At 38.7% G+C, this 22,818-nt stretch overlaps 2 protein-coding genes across 2 annotated transcripts in view; both read left to right on the forward strand.

Moving 5' to 3' along the window:
- Positions 1-22,818, forward strand: part of LOC311291165 (uncharacterized protein) — a 47,728-nt gene that overhangs the window by 24,293 nt on the left and 617 nt on the right. The window contains exons 3-5 of the mRNA XM_084410044.1: positions 10,314-10,578; positions 18,304-19,636; positions 22,718-22,814. Coding sequence (XP_084266170.1) covers positions 10,521-10,578; positions 18,304-19,636; positions 22,718-22,787 — 1,461 coding nt within the window. The 5' untranslated portion in view covers positions 10,314-10,520 and the 3' untranslated portion in view covers positions 22,788-22,814. The remainder of the gene's footprint in view (positions 1-10,313; positions 10,579-18,303; positions 19,637-22,717; positions 22,815-22,818) is intronic.
- LOC311291031 (uncharacterized protein) overlaps positions 1-22,818 on the forward strand; it is a 226,217-nt gene that overhangs the window by 10,003 nt on the left and 193,396 nt on the right. The window lies entirely within an intron of this gene.

Below are 22,818 nucleotides of genomic sequence, written 5' to 3' on the forward strand. Positions count from 1 at the left end.
CCCCCAAGAAATAGCAGCGGATGCAGAGACATAATTTCCAATTTTAACAGAGCATGTCCTGTCATGCAAATAAGAGGAAAGCCACTTAAGGGCTACACCATTGATCCCTACATAATCTCTAAGGCGGTCTATTAAAATTGCGTGATCTAAAGTATCAAAGGCTGCACTTAAATCTAACATCATTAAGGCAACACTTTTCCCGGAGTCAATACTTAACAAAATATCATTTGTAACCTTCAATAATGCTGATTCTGTGCTATGTTTGGTCCTAAATCCAGACTGAAAAATATCCATTATGTTATTTACAATCAAGAAATCTGTAAGTTGATTATGGACAACTTTCTCTAAAATCTTATTCATAAAAGGCAATTTCGAGATAGGTCTAAATTTTTTTAACTCATGTGAATCCAAATTATGTTTTTTCAAAACCGGCTCAATAACGGCATGCTTAAACCCTAATGGTACAGTTCCATGATATAAACTACTATTGATAATCAATAGTATACTAGGACCAATAGTGTCTACAACCTCTTTAAACAATCGCGACGGGAGAATGTCATAAAAAGAGGTAGTCGGCTTTAAATGCATTATTATCTTTTCCAACTGAGCTAATGTAATAGATTCAAATTTACTTAAACAACGAAAAGGATTAATTAAATCGGCTACTACATTGCCTACAGGCACAATATTCGACCGAATAAGAACAACCTTATCAATAAAATATTTTAAAAAGCTATCACACAGATCCTTGGACGGGGAAGGAAAATAATTGATAGACGGACTCAGTACTTTATCTATAGTTGAAAATAGTACCTTCGGATTATTTGCATTATGTGATATAATTCGCGAGAAATACGAAGATCTGGCGGCTCTAACAGCGTTTTGATAATTTGATAGAGATTCTCTAAGAATATCATAAGATATCTGCAATTTATCTTTCAGCCACCTACGCTCTGCAAGCCGACAAACTCGCCTCAAATTACGCGTTACATCATTTAACCACGGTTGTTTTTGAACTTTTTGACATCTCGTTTTAAAAGGCGCAACATTATCCAAGATCTCAGAGCAAACATGATTAAAAGAGTCCACCAATTCATCAGGTCTGACAACTGACAATATGGTAGGCTCAATATGAAGGGCTAATTCAGTAAAAGCAGTTGAGAACGCACTAGGTGTAGAAGTAGTGATAACCCTGGACAAAAATGATGGAGGCTGATGACAGTCATTTGTTGTAGAGGTAAAATTAAACCTAATAGGCATATGATCCGAAATGGCCATTTCTTCAACACAAATATTATCTATCGTTATCCCCAAAGAAAAAAACAAGTCAAGTGTGTGGCCATGATCGTGTGTTGGTCCGGAGACACATTGAGATAAGTTAAAAGAATCAACTAAATTCAAGAATTCCTTGGTCATGGGTTTACCAGGACAACAAACATGAATATTAAAATCACCCATAATCAAAATCCTGTCAGCAGATGGAACAACCACAGATAAAAACTCACAAAATTCATCAAGAAAATTCTTATTATAACCAGGAGGCCTATATATCAAGGCACAAATCACTGGCGAGGGCAAGTCAATCTTCATTAATTGAACTTCAAAGCTCTTGGAACTTTCAACAGGCAGTAACTTGCACTTCATCGTGTTATTAAAAATAACAGCCAAGCCTCCACCTCGACGATTACTTCTCGAAGTACTTAAATAGCTACATCCCCTTGGTAAAAGCTCAACAAGAGGACTTGTATCAGCGTCATTTAACCAAGTTTCAGTGATAAAAAGAAGGTCCAGCCCATACGTTACATAATAGTCATTCAGGATGAATGTTTTGTTGACAACTGAGCGTGCGTTTATCAAAGCCATAAGCACTGTGGTCGCCTCAACGGGCCGATTAAAGGAAGAAACAGCACTTAGCTTCATTGCCCCAGCTCGTCTCACGGAGCGCAAATTTGAATGCACCACGCCTCCGCGTCTCGTCTCTCTCTGTGTAGTCCAGCGCAATGATGCTGATGTGGCAGGCAGAACATGTATTGGTCTAACTCCACTATTTAGGATCCTCAAATTCTTAAGTTTCACCAAGACTCCAGCCCATATGCCTCGTCTCCTGCGACGTCTCCTCTTCCAGCACGCGCATCCAGTTACCTGACAGACTTTCATCGGCGGCTGGAACATGCATGGCTGTTCAGCGAACAATTTCAAGTTTAAATCACGGCTGCACATATCCAAGGCCGTAGATCGAAGACTTAGCAACGAAAGGCGATCGTAGATCAACTGTGAGCAATCCAAATGATTGATAAAACATAAAAGAAAAACAAATAAACAAAAAACAGACATCCTAAATGTGGAGCGACGGCAAGCCAACACACAACCTGGCGCCATATTAAAGTCCTCTTGAGATCTGGCAACCGCACACGTGAACATCCTCAGAACATGGTGAGGAAGCATGCAGAGTTTCATGGAGATCAGACACAATCCGATAGTGCACAATCACCTAGGGGACTCACAGGGAATCCTGGAAGAAGAAGGGTTTAGCCACTATCTTCCGTATATGGCAGCTTAGAGCATCACTGCTATTCACAATAGCCGTATAACTCAAGACTGACAGCGTCAGTTTAAGAGATTTGGCCGTACTAGACCGATTGTATCCTGGCTTGTGCGGGAACCTCTAGGTTGTAAAACCTTATAAATGTAGACGGAGAGGCCCAGCCTGCCGCCATACAAATATCTTGCAAGGCAATCCCACTTGACCAGGCCCACGATGAAGCCATGCTTCTTGTGGAGTGCGCCCTGACACCCAATGGGCAATGCATGCCCTTGGTTGTGTAAGCTAGCGCTATTGCGTCCACTATCCATCTGGATAGGCTCTGTTTCGAAGCGGCTAGTCCCTTAGAACGCCCGCTGAATGAAACAAAGAGCTGCTCCGACTGTCTGAAGGCAGACGAGCGAGACACATAAGCTCTTAATGCCCTGACTGGGCAGAGGAAGCGTTCGTCCTCATTTCCTTCAGTGACCGGTAGGGCAGACAGGGAAATGACCTGTGCCCTAAACGGTGTATTGAGGGATTTAGGAACATAACCGTGCTTAGGTTTGAGTATAACCCTAGAGTCATTAAGCCCAAATTCCATGCACGTCGTGCTCACTGAGAGCGCGTGTAAGTCCCCGATGCGCTTCACTGAAGCGAGAGCCAGAAGAAATGCCGTCTTGAACGACAGGTGTTTAAGATCAATCTTCTGGAAGGGCTCAAAAGGATGACCTTTCATGGTTTCCAGTACCGTAGAAAGGTCCCATATAGGGACTGTGGGAGGTCTGGGAGGATTCAGTCTCTTAGCTCCTCTAAGGAAGCGAATGACTAAATCGTTCCTTCCTATAGACTGGCCAAGCGTTGTCGTAGAGAACACTGCTATGGCCGCCACATAGACTTTGAGCGTGGAAGGGGACCTGCCCTTATCCAGCAGCTCCTGTAGGAAGGAGAGAACCTCCGTCACTCTGCAATTCAGGGGTGACACGCCACGAGCTGTGCACCAGCCAGAAAACACCGACTATTTGGAGGCGTAGAGACGTCGCATAGACGGAGCTCTGGCCCGCGTGATCGTGTTTAACACTCCCTGTGGGAGGTCAGCGGGTACCCATTGATGGTCTACACGTGAAGGGACCACAGCTCTGGGTGAGGATGCCAGATCGAGCCGTTGGCTTGAGAAAGGAGATCCTTCCTCAGAGGCACTGGCCACGGGGCGGTGCTCGCTAACTGCATCACAACTGGGAACCAAGGTTGGCTTGTCCAGAACGGCGCTACAAGCAGCACTGAACATCCTTCTTCCCTGATCCGTTCTACCACCTGGGTCAGGAGGGAGACGGGGAAAAGCGTAGAGAGGACGGCGAGGCCACATGTGGGTCAGCGCGTCCTTGCTTTTCAAGAAAAATTCTGGACAGTGAGCGTTTTCCTGAGACGCGAACAGGTCTACTTCCGCTCTGCCGAATTTCTTCCACAGCAGCTGTACTGTCTGTTGGTGCAAAGACCATTCTCCTGTTGGAACGTGGTTCCTGGACAGTCTGTCTGGTCCTATATTCAGTAGCCCTGGCACGTGCGCTGCTTTCAGCGAGAGCAGGTTGCTGTGAGCCCATATCAGGAGGCGTCTGGTTAGCCTGTACAGGGTCAGGGACCTGAGGCTGCCCTGGCGATTTATGTAGGATACCACCGACACGTTGTCTGAACGTACTAGGACGTGGTACCCCATTATCAGGGGACAAAAGCGCGTGAGCGCTTTGCTCACTGCTAACATCTCGAGGCAATTTATATGAAGGAGCTTCTCCCATTTTGACCATTAGCCAAAGAGCGGTCTGCCCTCGAGCAGCGCTCCCCATCCTGAGGCGGATGCGTCCGTGGACACCACCATCAGTCTCGAGGAAGTCCCCAGGCTTACACCTGAATGGTACCAGTCTTTTGCCCCCCCAAGGGTTCAAAGCTGCAATGCACGCTTGATTGACCTTGAGGCGAAGCCGACCGGAGGCCCTCGCTCTGTGAGGCACTCTCTCTCTGAGCCAGAACTGCAGTGGGTGCATGCACAGCAGACCCAACTGGAGAACTGATGATGCTGAGGCCATCAGACCTAGCATCCTTTGAAATTTACTACAGCTTCGCAGTGAAAGGAGCCGACTGCGCGCTGAATGTCCAGTGTGCGCTGAGATGACAGGCGTGCTGTCATTGACAGCGAACGCCAGAGAAACAGAAGATCGTGTCCTGGCCGAAAAAGGGGAGCTCCAAGACTTAGCGACTTATTCGTGAAGCTCAGGAAGAAAAGGCGCTGGCTTGGATGCAGGCGAAGTGCGCTCCCCGGGCAGGAAGTAGCCGTCCAGCCGGTTGTGAGCGGGCTGCTCAGGCGTAACCCAATCGAGGCTGAGGCTCACCGTGGCCTGAGTGAGCACGCGTATGAGCTCCGCCTCAATGCTCGCTCTCTTTCCCGTCGAAGCACGGGCAGGGGGCGCGAGATCCTCAGAGCTCGCCCAGCCTTCACTGCCTGATGCCAGGAGAGAGCAGGAATCCCCTTCTCGCAGCATCGCGTCAATCTCATCCGCGTCGTCGACGGAAGTGGCGGCAGACCGCGGCCGTTGTACGTCCGGAAGCGAAACTGATGAAGCCAGTGAAGCAGGCGGGCGCACCGGCGAGCTTTGGCGGTTGGGAGAAGGTTCCGGGATTCGTTGAGCGTGGCACTTTTTATGGCGCGGCACTACAGCAAGTGTGGGCGCAGTCTCGTTGAAAAATGCCAAGCGAGTCCTCAGAGTCGCTAGGGGCAACAGCTCGCAGTGAGAGCAGCCGCCGTCAGCGAGCGCGAGAGCTGCGTGTTCTTCACCCAGGCAAGAAACGCAAACCACGTGGCAGTCCCCGTCGCTGAGTGTTACTCTGCACGAGCCGCAGGAAGGCATCTTTAAAAAGACGCGAGCTCTTTTAGTCAGTGTGTGTCGCGCCGGCGAACACACACGCACAGTGCAGAGAAAAAGGATATAGGCGCTGGATAGCGCAGCAGGAAGGCGATGAAGGCGGCGCGGCCAGTAGCTTCTCGACTCATCCCGCTGAGATGCTTCTTCAACAGCGCGGCTTCTTCTCGGATCCAGCGATGTGAGTTGCATCGCTGAAGGATTAAAAATCAGAGATATGAGCCCACGAGTGATATTTATAGACCTAAGCCACGCCCGTCTCAGCGCCCTCATTGGGTATGACGTCACTCTAGGTCTCGCTCAATAGGCTCAAGCAGTTGCCAGCAGACCAGCCAATAGGCGCGTGAGCTGTCTCGCCTATGCCTGTTTTATATTAATACAAAATGAAAGGATAATTTTTTGGCTTCAGTATCCTTGTGGAAAAGGATTTTCCCCTAGCGTATTCTACGCAGTACGAGAGTATCTCTCGTAAGAGAACCACATTTCTCGTTTGAGCTGCGAAGCGTAAACAGTTTATCAGCTCGGAGCAATACTAGACAGCGGTTTACTCGTGGGCCGATCTCGATCACGCAACAACGTTACTACGCAGCGCTGGGAGATCCATTGAGAAAGCATTTTAAAGGGATAGTTCACCCAAAAAGGAAAATTAACCCATGATTTACTCACCCTCAACTCATTCCTAGGTGTATATGACATTCTTCTTTCAGACGAATACAATCGGAGTTATGTTAAAAAAAATGTCCTGGCTCTTCCAATCTTTATAATGCAGTGAATTGCTGTTTCTGTTTTGAAGTCCATAAAAGTGCATCTATCCATCATAAAAGTGCTCCACACTTCTCCGGGGGGTTAATAATACTCCTAGGATGAGTTAACCTAGGATAACCTGTTAACCTGCAAAGCCACTTTTGAAAAATTCGCAGAAATGACATACCCAAACTGAAACAGATGCAGTCCATGAACCCTTGGTACTAAAATCACAAGTATGATCTCATTTGAAAGCTGACAGCTGGCAGTTTATTGTAAATGTAGAATTAATTATTGTCATACTGAAAAAAATTGTTATAAATAGCTTCAAAGTTTTGTAAAGTTATTAGAAATTAATTTTTATTAAACATCTTCATGAAAATAAAATTGAAGTTGGCACTGTAGCAATCTAGAAGTGCACTGCAGCTAAAGCCACATGTCTGACCATATTATATTTAAAATCTTAAGATAAGTCTAAAACTCTGTATTTAGTTAAATGTTTTTCAAGATCATGTCATATGACTTTATTTTGATTAGACTCTAAAATGGTACTGATGTTTAGTCATCTTCTAGCCATCTATCCAGTCTATTGTATCTATTGTTTTGTGGTGCAAACGATGCCCATTAAGTCTCAGTCTCCCCCTGCACACATTCACACCTCTCCAGCCTGGTTATGGCTCTAAATATGCATTTCTTTTGTCTGCATTATAATTACTAATGACTGGCTATTCACAGGGTTTCAATCCCTAATTTATTTTATCAAAGTTCTCACTTAACGGTTTAAACTGTATCAAATGCCCTTCTTGAATAAAGAAACATTTCAGTAAGCATTCCTATTTAGAAAAAAAAAAATCATAAAAGAATAACTGCTAGGTGGCAGCTATGAGGTGACAGGTGCACCTAGAGCTAGCTAGCATGTTAGCTTAGCACACCATCAATACACAACAATTTATGAGATTAAAACAATGTGTGTGCTCCAAATTTACGTTATAACTCAAGTCGAGTGTTTTAAATAATCTTTTGTGATCTAATTTGGCTTCAGATAAAAAAAATCAGACAGAAAATATATTATTTTATAGTATTCTGCACAATGATGAAGTCTATATCGATTAGCATTACATTATAAATATAATCTATTATTATGAAAATACCTGACATGGCTCGAAGAACACAGATAAATCAAATATAATCTGTCAAATATCTGATATGAATAAAACGTGTCTAATTATAATGGAAATGATTATTATTGCCTTCCTTTGACATCAGTGTGTATTTTACAAACTCTAAATGTATTGTTTTTTTTAGTACTATGTCTAAAACCTAAAATAAACATGTGGTTGAAAACACTGAAAAGTTGTGATCTGAGCGCCCCTGTCTCTGACTCAGCACCAGCCAACGCGCAAAAGCACATTTGAATTTAGCAGTTGATCACGTCATGCACTGACCGTTCTAATCACACCGGTGTGATCGTACGCTCCAGGGACCAGCCTAGACTGATCATACCGGTGTGATCGTACGTGCGAAAGGGTTAAAATACAAATCTATAATAAGTCAAGTCAAGTATATTTGTATAGCGCTTTTCACAATACAGATTGTATCAAAGCAGCTTCACAGTATTAAATAAAAATAATACAACAAGGTTTGTTTCTAGTGGAATTTATTGATTGATAAAATCAAATTAGATATCCCCAGAATATCCCCATAATAACAAGCAATAATTGGTTCAAATAAAGTATCAAAGTAAGTAATCATTTGGGTTTTATTGAACAACACTGTTAAGTTACATGATCAAGGTCACTATTTTTTTTAACATGTGATTAGCTTTAGTACTTGAAATATTGATTATTCCTCTCTCATCATGCCTGTAAGAAATGAAACTTGTTTGTTTTAAGCAGAACTGCCAGAAAGCATCTGGAAGGAGAGGACAGAGAGAACGCCAGTGATCCAGAACCCGCACTCACTTTATCAAAAAAATAATACCTGTGTGTGTGTGTGTGTGTGTGCGTGCGTGTGTGTCCAAACTGGACACAATATTAACTTAAATCTTTAAAGATTTTCTGATTAAATGAAAAATTGCGCTGTTTAATAGGCTACTAATGTAGCCTACAACACTTAAGGTCCTTTCACACTGGACGCGATTTTGACGCATGAATAATTTGCGCTATGGTTTTATTTTTTGATCAGCTGTTTGTGTAATGAGTGCTTCCACACTGAACGCGAATGTGCTGTGGCGAAAAAACGACTCCCCCCCCCCCCCGCTTCGATGTCGTTTTTTTTTTTTTTTTTTTTACTTTTGTGGCGACAGAAAAGGTTTCAGCCAATCACATACTACAAGGACAACGATTTGAAAGACAATGTGTGGTGTAGCATTGCCAACCAACTCGGTTATCTCGACTGTGAGTATGTTGTGTGATAGTTTTAGTTGTTGTATAGTCCTGTGTTGTGTAGGCTAGCAGGCTAAACTACATTTGGGATAGAAAGCTAACACTATTATTGTCAAAGATAGAGACAGAGACTGTGTTTACTTTGAACATGTAACAAACTGTAGTGAGAGTATTTAGGGCTGCTTTTAATATACTATACATTCTTTGTGTGATTATCTACAGTTTCTAGGGTCAATATATAATTGTGGGAGATTTTGAGTTTGAATAATTCTGGGAAAAAATATATTTATTTACAAAATATTATTATCTTCCCTGGTAAATCATCCCTGAAATATTTTGTTTTTAGTCATTGCCAAGCTCAGGCATAATTGATTTCAGATATTTAGTTTTAAAAACAAGAAGTTTACTCATTATTTGGTCAACTATGTTACGGACAAAACCTATAAGTTTTAACTTTAAGTAAATGGCAGACATTTAAAGAAATCATTACTCTTGGAAGAATATGTGTCTATTTACCTACCTTTTCAATTAAAATACCCAATTAATTAAGAAAATACACATTTTGTTCAATTGAAACCCCAAATTTCAAGTACTGAAGTAACCGGTCTGTATATTTTGTTTCCAAACTGCTTGATTCATGATAATTTTCTTAATGAAATTATGCTGAGGTATATATTTGACAGCTACTCAATTTCTAAATATTTACTTGGAGATTAGGGAACCATTGAAATACATATATTTTTAAAAAAACATAATGGTAACTTAATTGACAGCCCAGTATCATAGTTGACAAAAGTAACATAGTTGACTGGACATGACAAAGTAGGATGATGTATTTAACAAAAACAATCCTAAACTATATCAATTATTATATGTTAGCTAATCTTTTATTGCATTTAATCAAGACCTGTTGAATATTTCATGACATCAAGGAGAAATACAGACGCACATCAGTTTACAAGGATCAATCACAACTTTATTAACAAGCACATAATTATATCATAAGCAAGAGATCATAACATAGAAAACAACAACAACAAAAGTATCAAAAACAGCACTTACACAAAAATTCCACCATGTAAACATTTAGAAAATCTTGTTTGTGGAATGAAATACAGTAGTGCATTGTATTGAACAAAAAATAATAGTGCACTGCAATAAGTAACAATAACCAAATAGTGTTTTATTCTGTTGGTTAACAGAATAAGTGTGCTGCATTGGATCAAAATTTTAATAGTGCAAACAGTTGTATCTCAAAAACATTCGTATGTCAGAACCCAAGTAAAACATTGGCATACCCTTCAACTTCCAGGCACCCATGAAGCTGGCGGAGACAGAACACACTCCCCATTTTCTAAACCAAGAATATGGCCAATTATGGTTTGTTTTTCAATGACTTTGTCAAGCTCAATCAAGTAATCTTTGAGTGTGCGTGCGTGCGTGCGTGCGTGTGTGTATATCAGAGGTGTATAGTCCAGGTGCCAGAACGTAGAAATCCTGTCCAGCAGCTGTTCTAACCATCACTAAACCAGCTCCTCTACCAGGTAGATGAGCTCGTTAGTGAAAACACCTGTTCTAGATGTAGAGGCAGAGACATTTTATCAAATCAAATATATTTAATTGTTTTTGCTAAAGAAACATGCCTGTCATGTTTTAAAAATAATAGTTGGAAGATAAATTTACCTCATTCATGGAAAGTTTCAAGGACATAGTAAAAAAGGCATTCTGTAAATGATCATTATATTTTTGCAGATCAGCTCCTCCCATACAAATTGCATCAGTGAAGCTCCTCCCACATCCATCACATGGTCAGTGAAGCTCCAATGGGAGGAGCTTCACTGACCATGTGAGGAGTTCAGCAATAAATGCTGTAAATTCCCATCAGCTGCAAGTGAAGACGAGCATCAGGAAGAGCTGAAATCTGCAAAGACTGAGTTTATTAAAGAGGACAGTGAGAACATGAGTGATCCAGAACCCTGCAGAATGAAACACACTGAAGATCCTGAAGAACAAAGAGGTTGGTGTTTATTCTTCATTCATTCATGATGCTGAAGAACATTCATGTTAGAAACATTCAAGCACTTCATCACTTTTAGACAAACAGTTCAACTATGAAATGGTACAGAATGTTCTGGGTTTTTTTCAACAAATGGTCAGTAAAGGGAGGTTTAAAACATTTTTATATTTATTGTCAACATCAGATCAAGCTAATACTGATTTAACTGTTTTATTTTACATTTATTTTATATCTGGTTCCCAATTTGCAAACATAAATTCAACAACAAATAACAAAAAATAATTAATTAAAAAATTAAAATGAACAACCCACTCCACTTGAGTGCAAAACTTATAAATATTTCTCACAGGGTTATTCACTAGAGCTTGTGTTTCTGGTGTCCCATTTTCATACATGCGTATGAATGGAAGTCAGTGCAAGGAAAAGTCGAGTGTGAACGGCCATTAATAATTCAAAATGTTTTTAGTAAAATAAATATAAATCTCAAAGTTGGTGTCAAAATATGGCAACAATAGGATTCGTCCCTGGATTCAGATTTGATAATGTTTTAAAAATAATATTTGGAAGATAAATTTACCCGGAGGTTGAATTGAATCAAGTTTTATGGGGTCCCCATCATTAAAGAAATTTCACCATTAAAAACAAAATAAAAAACAAAAAAATTTTTTGGATGGGGAGTTGTTTAGTTAGTCTTGCAATATACAATTTATACAATATATTTGATCATGATATGCATAAATGTATATTATTTATTTATTTATTTATATAAAATGATATAAAAAGCATGTGGAGGTCCTCTTTACCTGCACACTAGACAATGCCATGTTTTGGTTTCAATATTTTTTTAAATAAATATACATAATAAAATGAAATATACACTACCGTTCAGATCAATAAGATTTTTAAAATGTTTTTAAAAGAAGTCTCTTCTGCTCAAAGCTGCATTGATTTGATAAAAAAGTAATATTCTGAAATATTGTCTATTTTCTATGTGAAATTATAGTAAAATGTAATTTATTCCTGTGATCAAAGCTGAATTTTCAGCATCGTTACTCCAGTCTTCAGTGTCACATGATCCTTAAGAAATCATTCTAATATGATGATCAACAAATATCTATGATTATTATCAATGTTGGAAACAGTTCATATTGTGTGGAAACGATCATACATTTTATTTTTCAGGATTCTTTGAGTAGAAAGTTCAAAAGAACAGCATTTATTTGAAATGGAATCTTTTGTTACATTATAAATGTCTTTTCCGTCCTTCGGATGAGAGGTTAAACCGAGGTCCTGACTCTCTGTGGTCATTAAAATCCCCATGGCCAAATTTGCACCTTGGCCTCTATCCATAATGGCCTCCTAATCATCCCCATTTACTGATAGGCTTCATCACTCTGTCTCCTCTCCACCAGTAAGCGTGTGTGTGTGTGTGTGTGTGTGTGTGTGTGTGTGTGTGTGTGTGTGTGTGTGTGTGTGTGTGTGTGTGTGTGTGTGTGTGTGTGTGTGTGTGTGTGTGTGTGTGTGTGTGTGTGTGTGTGTGTGTGTGTGTGTGTGTGTGTGTGTGTGTGTGTGTGTGTGTGGTGGGCGTTCTGGCACAATATGGCTGCCGTCGCATCATCCAGGTGGATGGTGGTGGTTGAGGAGATTCCCCCCTTCCATATGTGAAGCACTTTGAGGACTAGTGGTCGGCCGATATATCGCAGAGGTGGATATATATATATATATATATATATATATATATATATATATATATATATATATATATATATATATATATATATATATATATATATATATATATACAGTGAGGAAAATAAGTATTTGAACACCCTGCTATTTTGCAAGTTCTCCCACTTGGAAATCATGGAGGGGTCTGAAATTGTCATCGTAGGTGCATGTCCACTGTGAGAGACATAATCTAAAAAAAAAAAATCCAGAAATCACAATATATGATTTTTTAACTATTTATTTGTATGATACAGCTGCAAATAAGTATTTGAACACCCGTCTATCAGCTAGAACTCTGACCCTCAAAGGCCTGTTAGTCTGCCTTTAAAATGTCCACCTCCACTCCATTTATTATCCTAAATTAGATGCACCTGTTTGAGGTCGTTAGCTGCATAAAGACACCTGTCCACCCCATACAATCAGTAAGAATCCAACTACTAACATGGCCAAGACCAAAGAGCTGTCCAAAGACACTAGAGACAAAATTGTACACCTCCACAAGGCTGGAAAGGGCTATGGGGAAATTGCCAAGCAGCTTGGTGAAAAAAGGTCCACTGTTGGAGCAATCATTAGAAAATGGAAGAAGCTAAACATGACTGTCAATCTCCCTCGGACTGGGGCTCCATGCAAGATCTCACCTCGTGGGGTCTCAATGATCCTAAGAAAGGTGAGAAATCAGCCCAGAACTACACGGGAGGAGCTGGTCAATGACCTGAAAAGAGCTGGGACCACCGTTTCCAAGGTTACTGTTGGTAATACACTAAGACGTCATGGTTTGAAATCATGCATGGCACGGAAGGTTCCCCTGCTTAAACCAGCACATGTCAAGGTCCGTCTTAAGTTTGCCAATGACTAGGGATGTCCCGATCAGGTTTTTTTGCCCTCGAGTCCGAGTCCGAGTCATTTGATTTTGAGTATCTGCCGATACCGAGTCCCGATCCGATACTTAATCCATAAAAAAAAGAATAAAGAAGAGCTAAAAAACAGATCCAGGATGTTCCTTATTTTTTATTTAATTCACCTTATTTTAACATTCAACAACTCTGTTAACAAACAGAGCACTTCTGTGAGGTAGCTTGAACAATCAAGTAATAAATAAATTCTTCACTTTTGGACTTTAGTGCAACAGTAAATATAAAAAAAGTCTAATATATAAACAAATAGCACCTCAACTTAAAATACCAGGCAGGCATGTAAACAAATAAAAAATAAAAGTGCTACAGTGTTTGCAAAGCCAGTAATGTGCTTTTAGGAACTGCACTCCTAACTCTTACGCCGGTTTCACACTGCATTGTTAGCAGAGCGTGCAGTGCGTATTTTTTTCGCCGCCCATGTTAATTAAACCAGGCTTTAGAGCATTCACACCGCACGCAGAGGCGGCGCGGCAGTGCGTAGCAGAGCAGGAGTGCCGCGATCGTTTCGGCGCCGAGTCTATCTTTGCTGCGCCGCTTTTGCTGAATTAAAGTGACAATATTGATCATCGCCAAAATACACCGCAGTTTTATCCAAAAAGTGCATTGATGATATCTGTTGTGTTTTAAACAGTCGATCAAATGACCAACAGCAATTTAAAAAGAAAACAAATGTCCAAAAACAAACTTGTTGCCATAACAATAAAAACAAAGATGAACCAAAAGTTATATAAATATAATTATTAATAAAATAAGCTTCTTGACAAGTCTTTTCTCTTAAATGTATTTGAAAACGAAATAAAGCAATGCCAACTTATCCATTATAGAGTAGTACTCTGTCTGTAGCCTACACAACCCGCGGTTCAACCGCGTGTGACAAACGCTGCCATGTGAAAGCAAAACACGCGTGTCCTGCTCCTGCTCACCATACACACTGCTCCTGCGCTGCTTATGCTCTGCTAATGTGTGCAGTGTGAAACCAGCGTAACTCTGTGCCACCGCATAACTATAGATGTGTTAAAAAATAATGAGAATATATATACATATATATCCGAGTCCTGATCGGGAGGTAACGTCCGATTCCGATCGAGTCTGAAAACACGTGATCGGGCCCGATTTCCGATCACGAGATCGGATCGGGACATCCCTACCAATGACCATTTGGATGATCCAGAGGAGTCAAGGGAGAAAGTCATGTGGTCAGATGAGACCAAAATAGAACTTTTTGGTCATAATTCCACTAAACGTGTTTGGAGGAAGAAGAATGATGAGTACCATCCCAAGAACACCATCCCTACTGTGAAGCATGGGGGTGGTAGCATCATGCTTTGGGGGTGTTTTTTCTGCACATGGGACAGGGCGACTGCACTGTATTAAGGAGAGGATGATCGGGGCCATGTATTAAGAGATTTTGGGGAACAACCTCCTTCCCTCAGTTAGAGCATTGAAGATGGGTCGAGGCTGGGTCTTCCAACATGACAATGACCCAAAGCACACAGCCAGGATAACCAAGGAGTGGCTCTGTAAGAAGCATATCAAGGTTCTGGCATGGCCTAGCCAGTCTCCAGACCTAAACCCAATAGAGAATCTTTGGAGGGAGCTCAAACTCCGTGTTTCTCAGCGACAGCCCAGAAACTTGACTGATCTAGAGAAGTTCTGTGTGGAGGAGTGGGCCAAAATCCCTCCTGCAGTGTGTGCAAACCTGGTGAAAAACTACAGGAAACGTTTGACCTCTGTAATTGCAAACAAAGGCTACTGTACCAAATATTAACATTGATTTTCTCAGGTGTACAAATACTTATTGCAGCTGTATCATACAAATAAATAGTTAAAAAATCATACATTGTGATTTCTGGATTATTATTTTTTTTTTTTTTGATTATGTCTCTCACAGTGGACATGCACCTACGATGACAATTTCAGACCACTCCATGATTTCTAAGTGGGAGAACTTGCAAAATAGCAGGGTGTTCAAATACTTATTTTCCTCACTGTGTATATATATATATATATATATATATATATATATATATATATATATCTCTCTTTCTGTTTGGCCGATATATTTCAAAACAGTTTGTGACTGTGCATTAGCGCTTTTTTCCACTGATGCGAACAGAGCGAGCGTAAATGAACTGAATACACTCGCTCTGCTCCGCCCAGCACCGTAAGACAAGCCACTCAGAAGTGAAGCAGACATCTGGCAGACACAGTAAATGACCAATCAGCAATCGCTTTCTAACTTGACACTACATTGTGTTATACACAAAAACACTCCGGCGTGCAGCAAATAGGCCTGTTTCACAAAATGGCGACCGTGACCAGAAGTAGGGTAGCGATACTTCCGGTCGCGCCACTGCCCGCTACGATCGCCATTCATTTTTAAAATGGACTGTGAACAGCATGTTTTCTCTCGGTCATTCATGTATTTGCCAAAAGTACATACATCAGATGTTGTGCGTTTTGCTGACAGTTTTCAGGGAGATGTGAAAAGATCAAAATTGGACAAAGGTTACAAATTCTTTTTTGAGCAATTTATTTTTGATTACCAAGGTATGTATTATATTTACGATAGACAATTTACAATTTATCTTTTGTTGGTTTTATGGATGATTTCAAAGCAGTGTAATAAAACAAAATCAGTTTTAACCATGTGTGTATTTGGACACTTCAGTCTCAAATATTATTGCAGGGTCAGTGGTAATTAGGGCCAGATGTTATAGGTCATTAAGAAAGCGTGAGGAACCGCATCAGCTTGAGGTAAATACATACTGGATTTAGCTAATGATGAATGGTATATTTTCTGATAACCAGATACATTCTAATGTATTAATTGTCTCAGTATCAATAGCAGCTATAGTTAGAAAAAGAAACACTGTTCCATTCATTAAAATTGCATTACACTTGATGACTAAGCTCACACTTACTATATCTATACCCACAAAATCAATAAATAAATTTAAATGATGTCTGATTGTATGTGTGATATCTAGTGGCTTTTGAAAAAAAAAATTCATGTTATTTAGTCCAGGAGCGTGCAGCAATCTTACACTAGATTATGGCTCATTTTCATGTTACCACCATGAATGAAACTAAGAATTGTACATCTTTACAGTAAATTTAATTTAACTTTGCTGTTTTATCTAAACAGGAAAATAATGCAATTAAGGCAAATAAATAAATAATAAACAACTTTTAGACTAAAAACATGAATGCAGTAAGTGCTATTATGTGTAAAAAAAAAATCATGTTACAAAAACATATTTTAGTGCCCCCAAAAAAACAATGTACACCCTAAATCAACAACACACAAAGGTTAAATGAAGATGTGAAATATATGAGTTCTTCAGATCACGCTTGAATCCAACTATCCACCTCAAATGGCACCTGGTTGCACTACTTTACCAGACAGCACATTACAGTACATTAGGAACCAAAAATGTTCCAGCTGCCCTTGCTTGCACAAGCAAACAGCAGACCTGGCATAGGCCACGCACCCAGGTAACAAAAAAAACAAAACAACTAAACAGTTTTAATTTTGACAACAGTTAATAATAAATAAAAATGTATGTAAAGTGCATGATGTGCAAATCAGATTACAATCAAATGCTATATTATATATGAAGTGTGTGATATACATACATTTTCATATGTTCTTGTATGTCATGCAAATACATGTGACGGCTTGCAACGTTTCAAAGAAACAAACAAGCAAAACTAAACAGACGTAAATCTTTATTTAAATATACTTGGTGTATATATAGTAAAACAACCTGTTTAAAGTTAATAGTGTAAAGAAACTATGTGAGATTTATATTTTACTATGTATTGTACATAAAATGTATGTAATTGCACATACTATTTTGTCATTAATTTATGAATATTGTTTAGATTGGTTCATTAATGATGAAAGTTATGTGTAACCTGCAGTAAGCAGCAGTAATTATGTGACTGAAGTATTACCTTACCTTTTTGTTTACATTTTAATTTCTTAGTAAATATTTTTTTTATTGCAAAAAGAATATTGCATAAATATTATGTACAATAAATGTTCATATAGTTTCACCGATATTCTTCATGTCTCTCATTTACTGTATTCACATTGTATCGGCCTCATATCGGGCAGATTGCTTTCTCAATATCGACATCGGCATTGGCCATTAAAAATCCCATATCGGTCGACCTCTATAATGAGGACCCAGAAAAGCGCTATATAAATGTAACAAATTATTATTATCATTATTCTACTGTCACTTTTGATCAATTTCATGCAATAAAGGTATTAATTTCTTTCCCAACATTTTTTTTTTTAAATAAATTCTTACTAACCGCAAGCTTTTATTCAAAGGCCATACATAATAGGTAGTGTATAATGCTACAAAATATAATGCTACAAAAGTTTCTATTTCAGATAAATTTAGTTATTTTGACCTTTCTATTCATCAGTCAATATATATATATTTTTGTTTTCAACATTGAAAATAATCATAAAAGTGTGTTGACCATCAAATCATCATGATTTTTGAAAGAGTAATAAAAATTCAGCTTTAATCACAGAAATAAATTATATTTTATTGTATTATTATTATAAATTGTAATAATATTTAATAATATTACGGTTTTGACTGAATTTTGGATCAAATCAATGCAGGCTTGGTGAGCAGAAGATACTTTTGAACTTTTGAACAGTAATGTACTTACCAATGTATTATTTACCCTAAAAAGAACTGGATGATTGATGTGACAATATGATAATAATGTTTGTTCCAAAAGACTTGATTAAATGCATACAACTAGTTTATTAGATATTAGACATATGAATTGTGACAAAAAAAGGCTGTCAGTCTGTGTGTTGGTGGGGATTTTTCAAATATTTCAGTACATACGATTTTTACATAGTTACATCCAGTAGGTGGCGGCAAAGGACTGTTATGAGTGAGTGAGTGAGTAAGTCAGTCAGCTGACTATTCAACTATTTCAGTGAAAAAGGCTGCTTTTTTCAGGAACAATTTATATTTATATTTATCTCATTGAGTTATTTTAATGTACTGAATTTTAAATTTAATATTTTTTCCTTTGATTTCAGACCTGATGGAAGAGAGCGAGGAGAGTGAAGAACTGAGTGAAATGGAGGAACATCATGTCAAACCTGGAGAAAAACCTTTGAGTCGCTCAAAGACTAAAAATAAATTTTTAAAGAAAAGAAGAGCCAAGAAATCTACAACCTGCACTCAGTGTGGAAAGAGTTTCACACGCAAATGTAGTCTTGAGATTCACATGAGAGTTCATACTGGAGAGAAGCCGTTCACATGTGATCAGTGTTGGAAGAGATTCACAAGCAAACAAAATCTTGATATTCACATGAGGATCCACACCGGAGAAAAGCCTTCTGCATGTGATCAATGCGGCAAAACATTTATTAGGGCATCAGACCTGAAGACACACCTGACAGTACATACGAAGGAGACGCCGCATTCATGTTCTGTGTGTGGAAAGAGTTTTTCACGGCTGCAAACTTTACATATACATGAGAAAATTCACACTGGTGTGAGAGAGTACATGTGCTTTGAGTGTGAGAAGACTTTTACTACAGCAAACAGTTTAAAACAGCACCAGAGAATTCACACTGGAGAAAAACCTTACAAGTGTTCACACTGTGACAAGAAATTCAGTCTGTCAGAATATCTGAAAAAACATGAGATGATCCACACTGGAGAGAAGCCGCATGTATGCAGTCAATGTGGAAACAATTTCACAAACAAACATTCTCTTGAAATTCACATGATGATCCACACTGGAGAGAAGCCGTTTAAGTGTGATCAGTGTGGGAAAAGTTTCAGTCAATCTTCAAACCTTAAAGAACACATGAAGATCCACACCGGAGTTAAACCGTTTAAGTGTGATCAATGCGGCAAAACATTTTTCTGTGCATCAAACCTGAAGAAACACCTGACAGTTCATACGAAGGAGAAGCCGCATTCATGTTCTGTGTGTGGAAAGAGTTTTTCACTGCGTCAAACTTTACAAATACATGAGAAAATTCACACTGGTGTGAGAGAGTACATGTGCTTTGAGTGTGAGAAGACTTTTACTAGAGCGGACAGTTTAAAACAGCACCAGAGAATTCACACTGGAGAAAAACCTTACAAGTGTTCACACTGTGACAAGAGATTCAGTAATTCATCATTTCTGAAAAGACATGAGAGGATCCACACTGGAGAGAAACCTTACAAGTGTTCACACTGTGACAAGAGATTCATTCAGTCAGCAGATCATAAAAGACATGAGAGGATCCACGTCAGAGAGAAGCCGCACACGTGTGATCAGTGTGGAAAGAGTTTCTCTTTTATAACTCACCTGAAGCGACACATGAAGATCCGTACAGTGGAGAAACCACATCAACACAGTCTGAGATCACAGTAAGTAGTTTATGTTCATGTGCTGAGCAACAAAGTCTCTTCTGTGTAACAGGGTTTCCGCGGTGTCTTAAGTCTAAAATTCTGAACTTTAAATTTAAGGCCTTAAAAAGTCTTAAAAACGGCCAGATTTTCATCCTAGGTCTTAAATTTCATTTAGTCAGGTCTAAAAAAGGTTTTACCCTCAATCATTTCCAGAAACGCTGAAAGTTATTACAAAGTAGCAAAAAAATATGTAGCCTACAAAGCGGAGCCCTAGAGCAGGGGTCGCCAACACGTCGCGCACGTGCTACCAACAGCTCGTGGCTTGATATGAGCTAGCTCGCCAGAGGCCGTTCACATATCGCGTCTTTTGCACGCTCAAGTTTGTTCAAATGTAGGCGTGCGGCAAGCGCTCTCATAATTGAAGCGACGCGCTAATTTTTTTTACCAGGCGCAACGAGATGAAAAAAAAAATCTAAACTTTTCTGAATGCCGCAAACGCACCGCAGGTCATGTGTCAGGAACCAACCAATCACCCCTTTCCATAACAACATTGAAAGCTCACTCAACATGAAGGATGGGGGTGCACCCAAACACTACAAATAAATATATGCTAATGTGTAAAACTAAATTTCTAAAAAATGTAAAGGCTGAAATATGAGGTTTATCTAATGATAATAATACTCTTACTTTAATGATCCCGAGGTAACTATCTATCTAACTTGAATAATGCGTCGTGTAGCCTAGGTCTTAAATTTCAATCTTTATGGTCTTAAAATGTCTTAAAAAAGTCTTAAATTTGACTTACTGAAGCCTGCAGAAACCCTGGTGTAAGTTAGACACACATCACTCTGTAGCCAAATCTCTCCTGGGTGTAAAAATAAATATTGCATCACAATAAGTGTAATTGTGATTGTCAAATATTTGGTAACTAAATAGAATTTTATGAAGTTTAGTGATTTTGTACAATGACTGGTAGGATACAGTTTTTATTATTGCTTGACAAAAATTTCAAGATTTCAATTCAATTTTTGTGATTTGATTCCGATTTTGATTCAATATTGACTAATTTGGATACATGTTTATTTTAAATTTTATTTAAAAAAAATAATCTCACCTAATGCTGTAAACATAGAGGGCCCAATCTGCTGGTATTGCATTATAAATATAATGCAGTTTTTGTTATAATAACAATTATTTAATGACATAAGTAAAAATATAATAAATATGTAATATAGTGCACAGCAAAATCTCCTCTCTAGCTATTTTTTTTCTATTCAGTTAACATGCTATGGTCATTAAATGGCTTTCCTGAGGTAAATGCAACGTTATGTGACATAATTGTTCTCCTGCTGTTATATTGACCTCTTTAAGTGGTTGAAAAACACCAATTGGTCGATATTATGTATACTTTCGGTAAGTTGTACTGCATCTTTAAATAAAAAAGTAACAGATGATCTGTTCACGTGCACTTGAATTGAGGCGCTCAGCGATCTGTCACGTCACATTTACAAGCGCCAAACGTATTTTTGTCTTAATTTCGTAATAAAATAAACGGAATCTAAGAGCTGAGAATTAGTTTAATATTAAAAGTACCTCTTTGCTCCGCAATTTTTCTGTGCGTGAGAAAATGGCGTGAAAAGTGTCAATTGCGTGAGTCTCACGCTCAATGCGTGAGAGTTGGCAGCCCTGAAAAATGTCCTGGCTCTTCCTTTCTCTATAATGCACTGAATTGCTGTTTCTGTTTTGAAGTCCATAAAAGTGCATCTATCCATCATAAAAGTGCTCCACACTTCTTCGGGGGGTTAATAATACTCCTAGGATGACTTAAGGGTGAGTAAATCATGTGCTAATTTTAATTTTTGGGTGAAATATCCCTTTAAAATCAGTATTAATAACATCGCAATGAGATCTAGTGAGAAAGCATTTGAATTCACCGCAGTAATTAACAGCACAACACAGAATTCTCTGTTATTAACCATATACTGTATATCAGATCAAACAGCACTTAATCTGAAGCCAGGAGAAACACTGTGCCAAGAATGAATACGTTCATATAGTTTTTAGTAATAAGGCTTTTAAGTCCACAAATCACAAATATTCCCTGTGGATTTAATGAAGTAATGCTAACTGTAACCATGGTATTGTGGCAGAAATAGTCAAATGTTTTTACATTATTCATTTCAGGGTTCGTACATCCTTTTGAGAGTAAAATTCAAGCACTAATCGAGGACTTTCAAGTCCTTCACACTTTTTCCAGCTCTTCAATTCTCTAAATATTATCCAGTTTTAATGTTATTTTTAATGTGATGACCAAAAAACATGATTTGTTCATCCTTCAAAGATTTTCCCCATTTGTAAACCGAAACATTTCCAAGTGTAGGAAAACTTGGCAAACCAACGTATTTATTTAAGAACTTAAAATTAGCACTATGACCAGTAGATGGCGGCAGAGGACCGCTTATTGACTTATGAGCCTTTTCCACTCCATAATAGTTTTTTTCTAGGGCTCTCCACTATTTTTGTATCGATTAATCTATTGACTAATTTAGTAAAACATTGTATATAAACATGACAATAAAAAAATAACAGTAAAAATGTGTAATAATAATAACAGCAATAAGTCTGAGAAAGTCAGCATGTTCTGGATGTCAATATATCCACATGTTCTGGGCTTCTGTTCAGCACAGCTGGATGAAAATATTAAACAGAGGACTACAATAGTGAAACTCCAAATGAAATCAAATTTCTATGAAATCCTTTTTTAAATCAAAAGTAAAGTATGGCTGCAGCTATCAATTATTTTAGTAATTAAGTATTTTACCAATTATTCCACCGATAAATCGAGTAATCGAACATAAATGTGGTAATAAATATAGATCCAAGTGAAACAATAACAGCCTTTAAAATACAATTATATAATAAGCAATAATTGGTTCAAATAAAGTATCAAAGTAATCATTTGGGTTTGAACAACACTGTTAAGTTACATGATCAAGGTCACTACTTTTTTAACATGTGATTAGCTTTAGTACTTAGTCTGAAATATTGATTATTTCTCTCTCATCGTGTCTGTAAGAAATTAAACTTGTTTGTTTTTAGCAGAACTGCCAGAAAGCATCTGGAAGGAGAGGACGGAGAGAACGCCAGTGATCCAGAACCTGCAGAATGAAACATCAAGATACTGAAGAACAAAGAGGTTG

Source organism: Rutilus rutilus (genome assembly GCF_951802725.1).
Source record: "Rutilus rutilus genome assembly, chromosome: 1".
NCBI lineage: Eukaryota > Metazoa > Chordata > Actinopteri > Cypriniformes > Leuciscidae > Rutilus > Rutilus rutilus.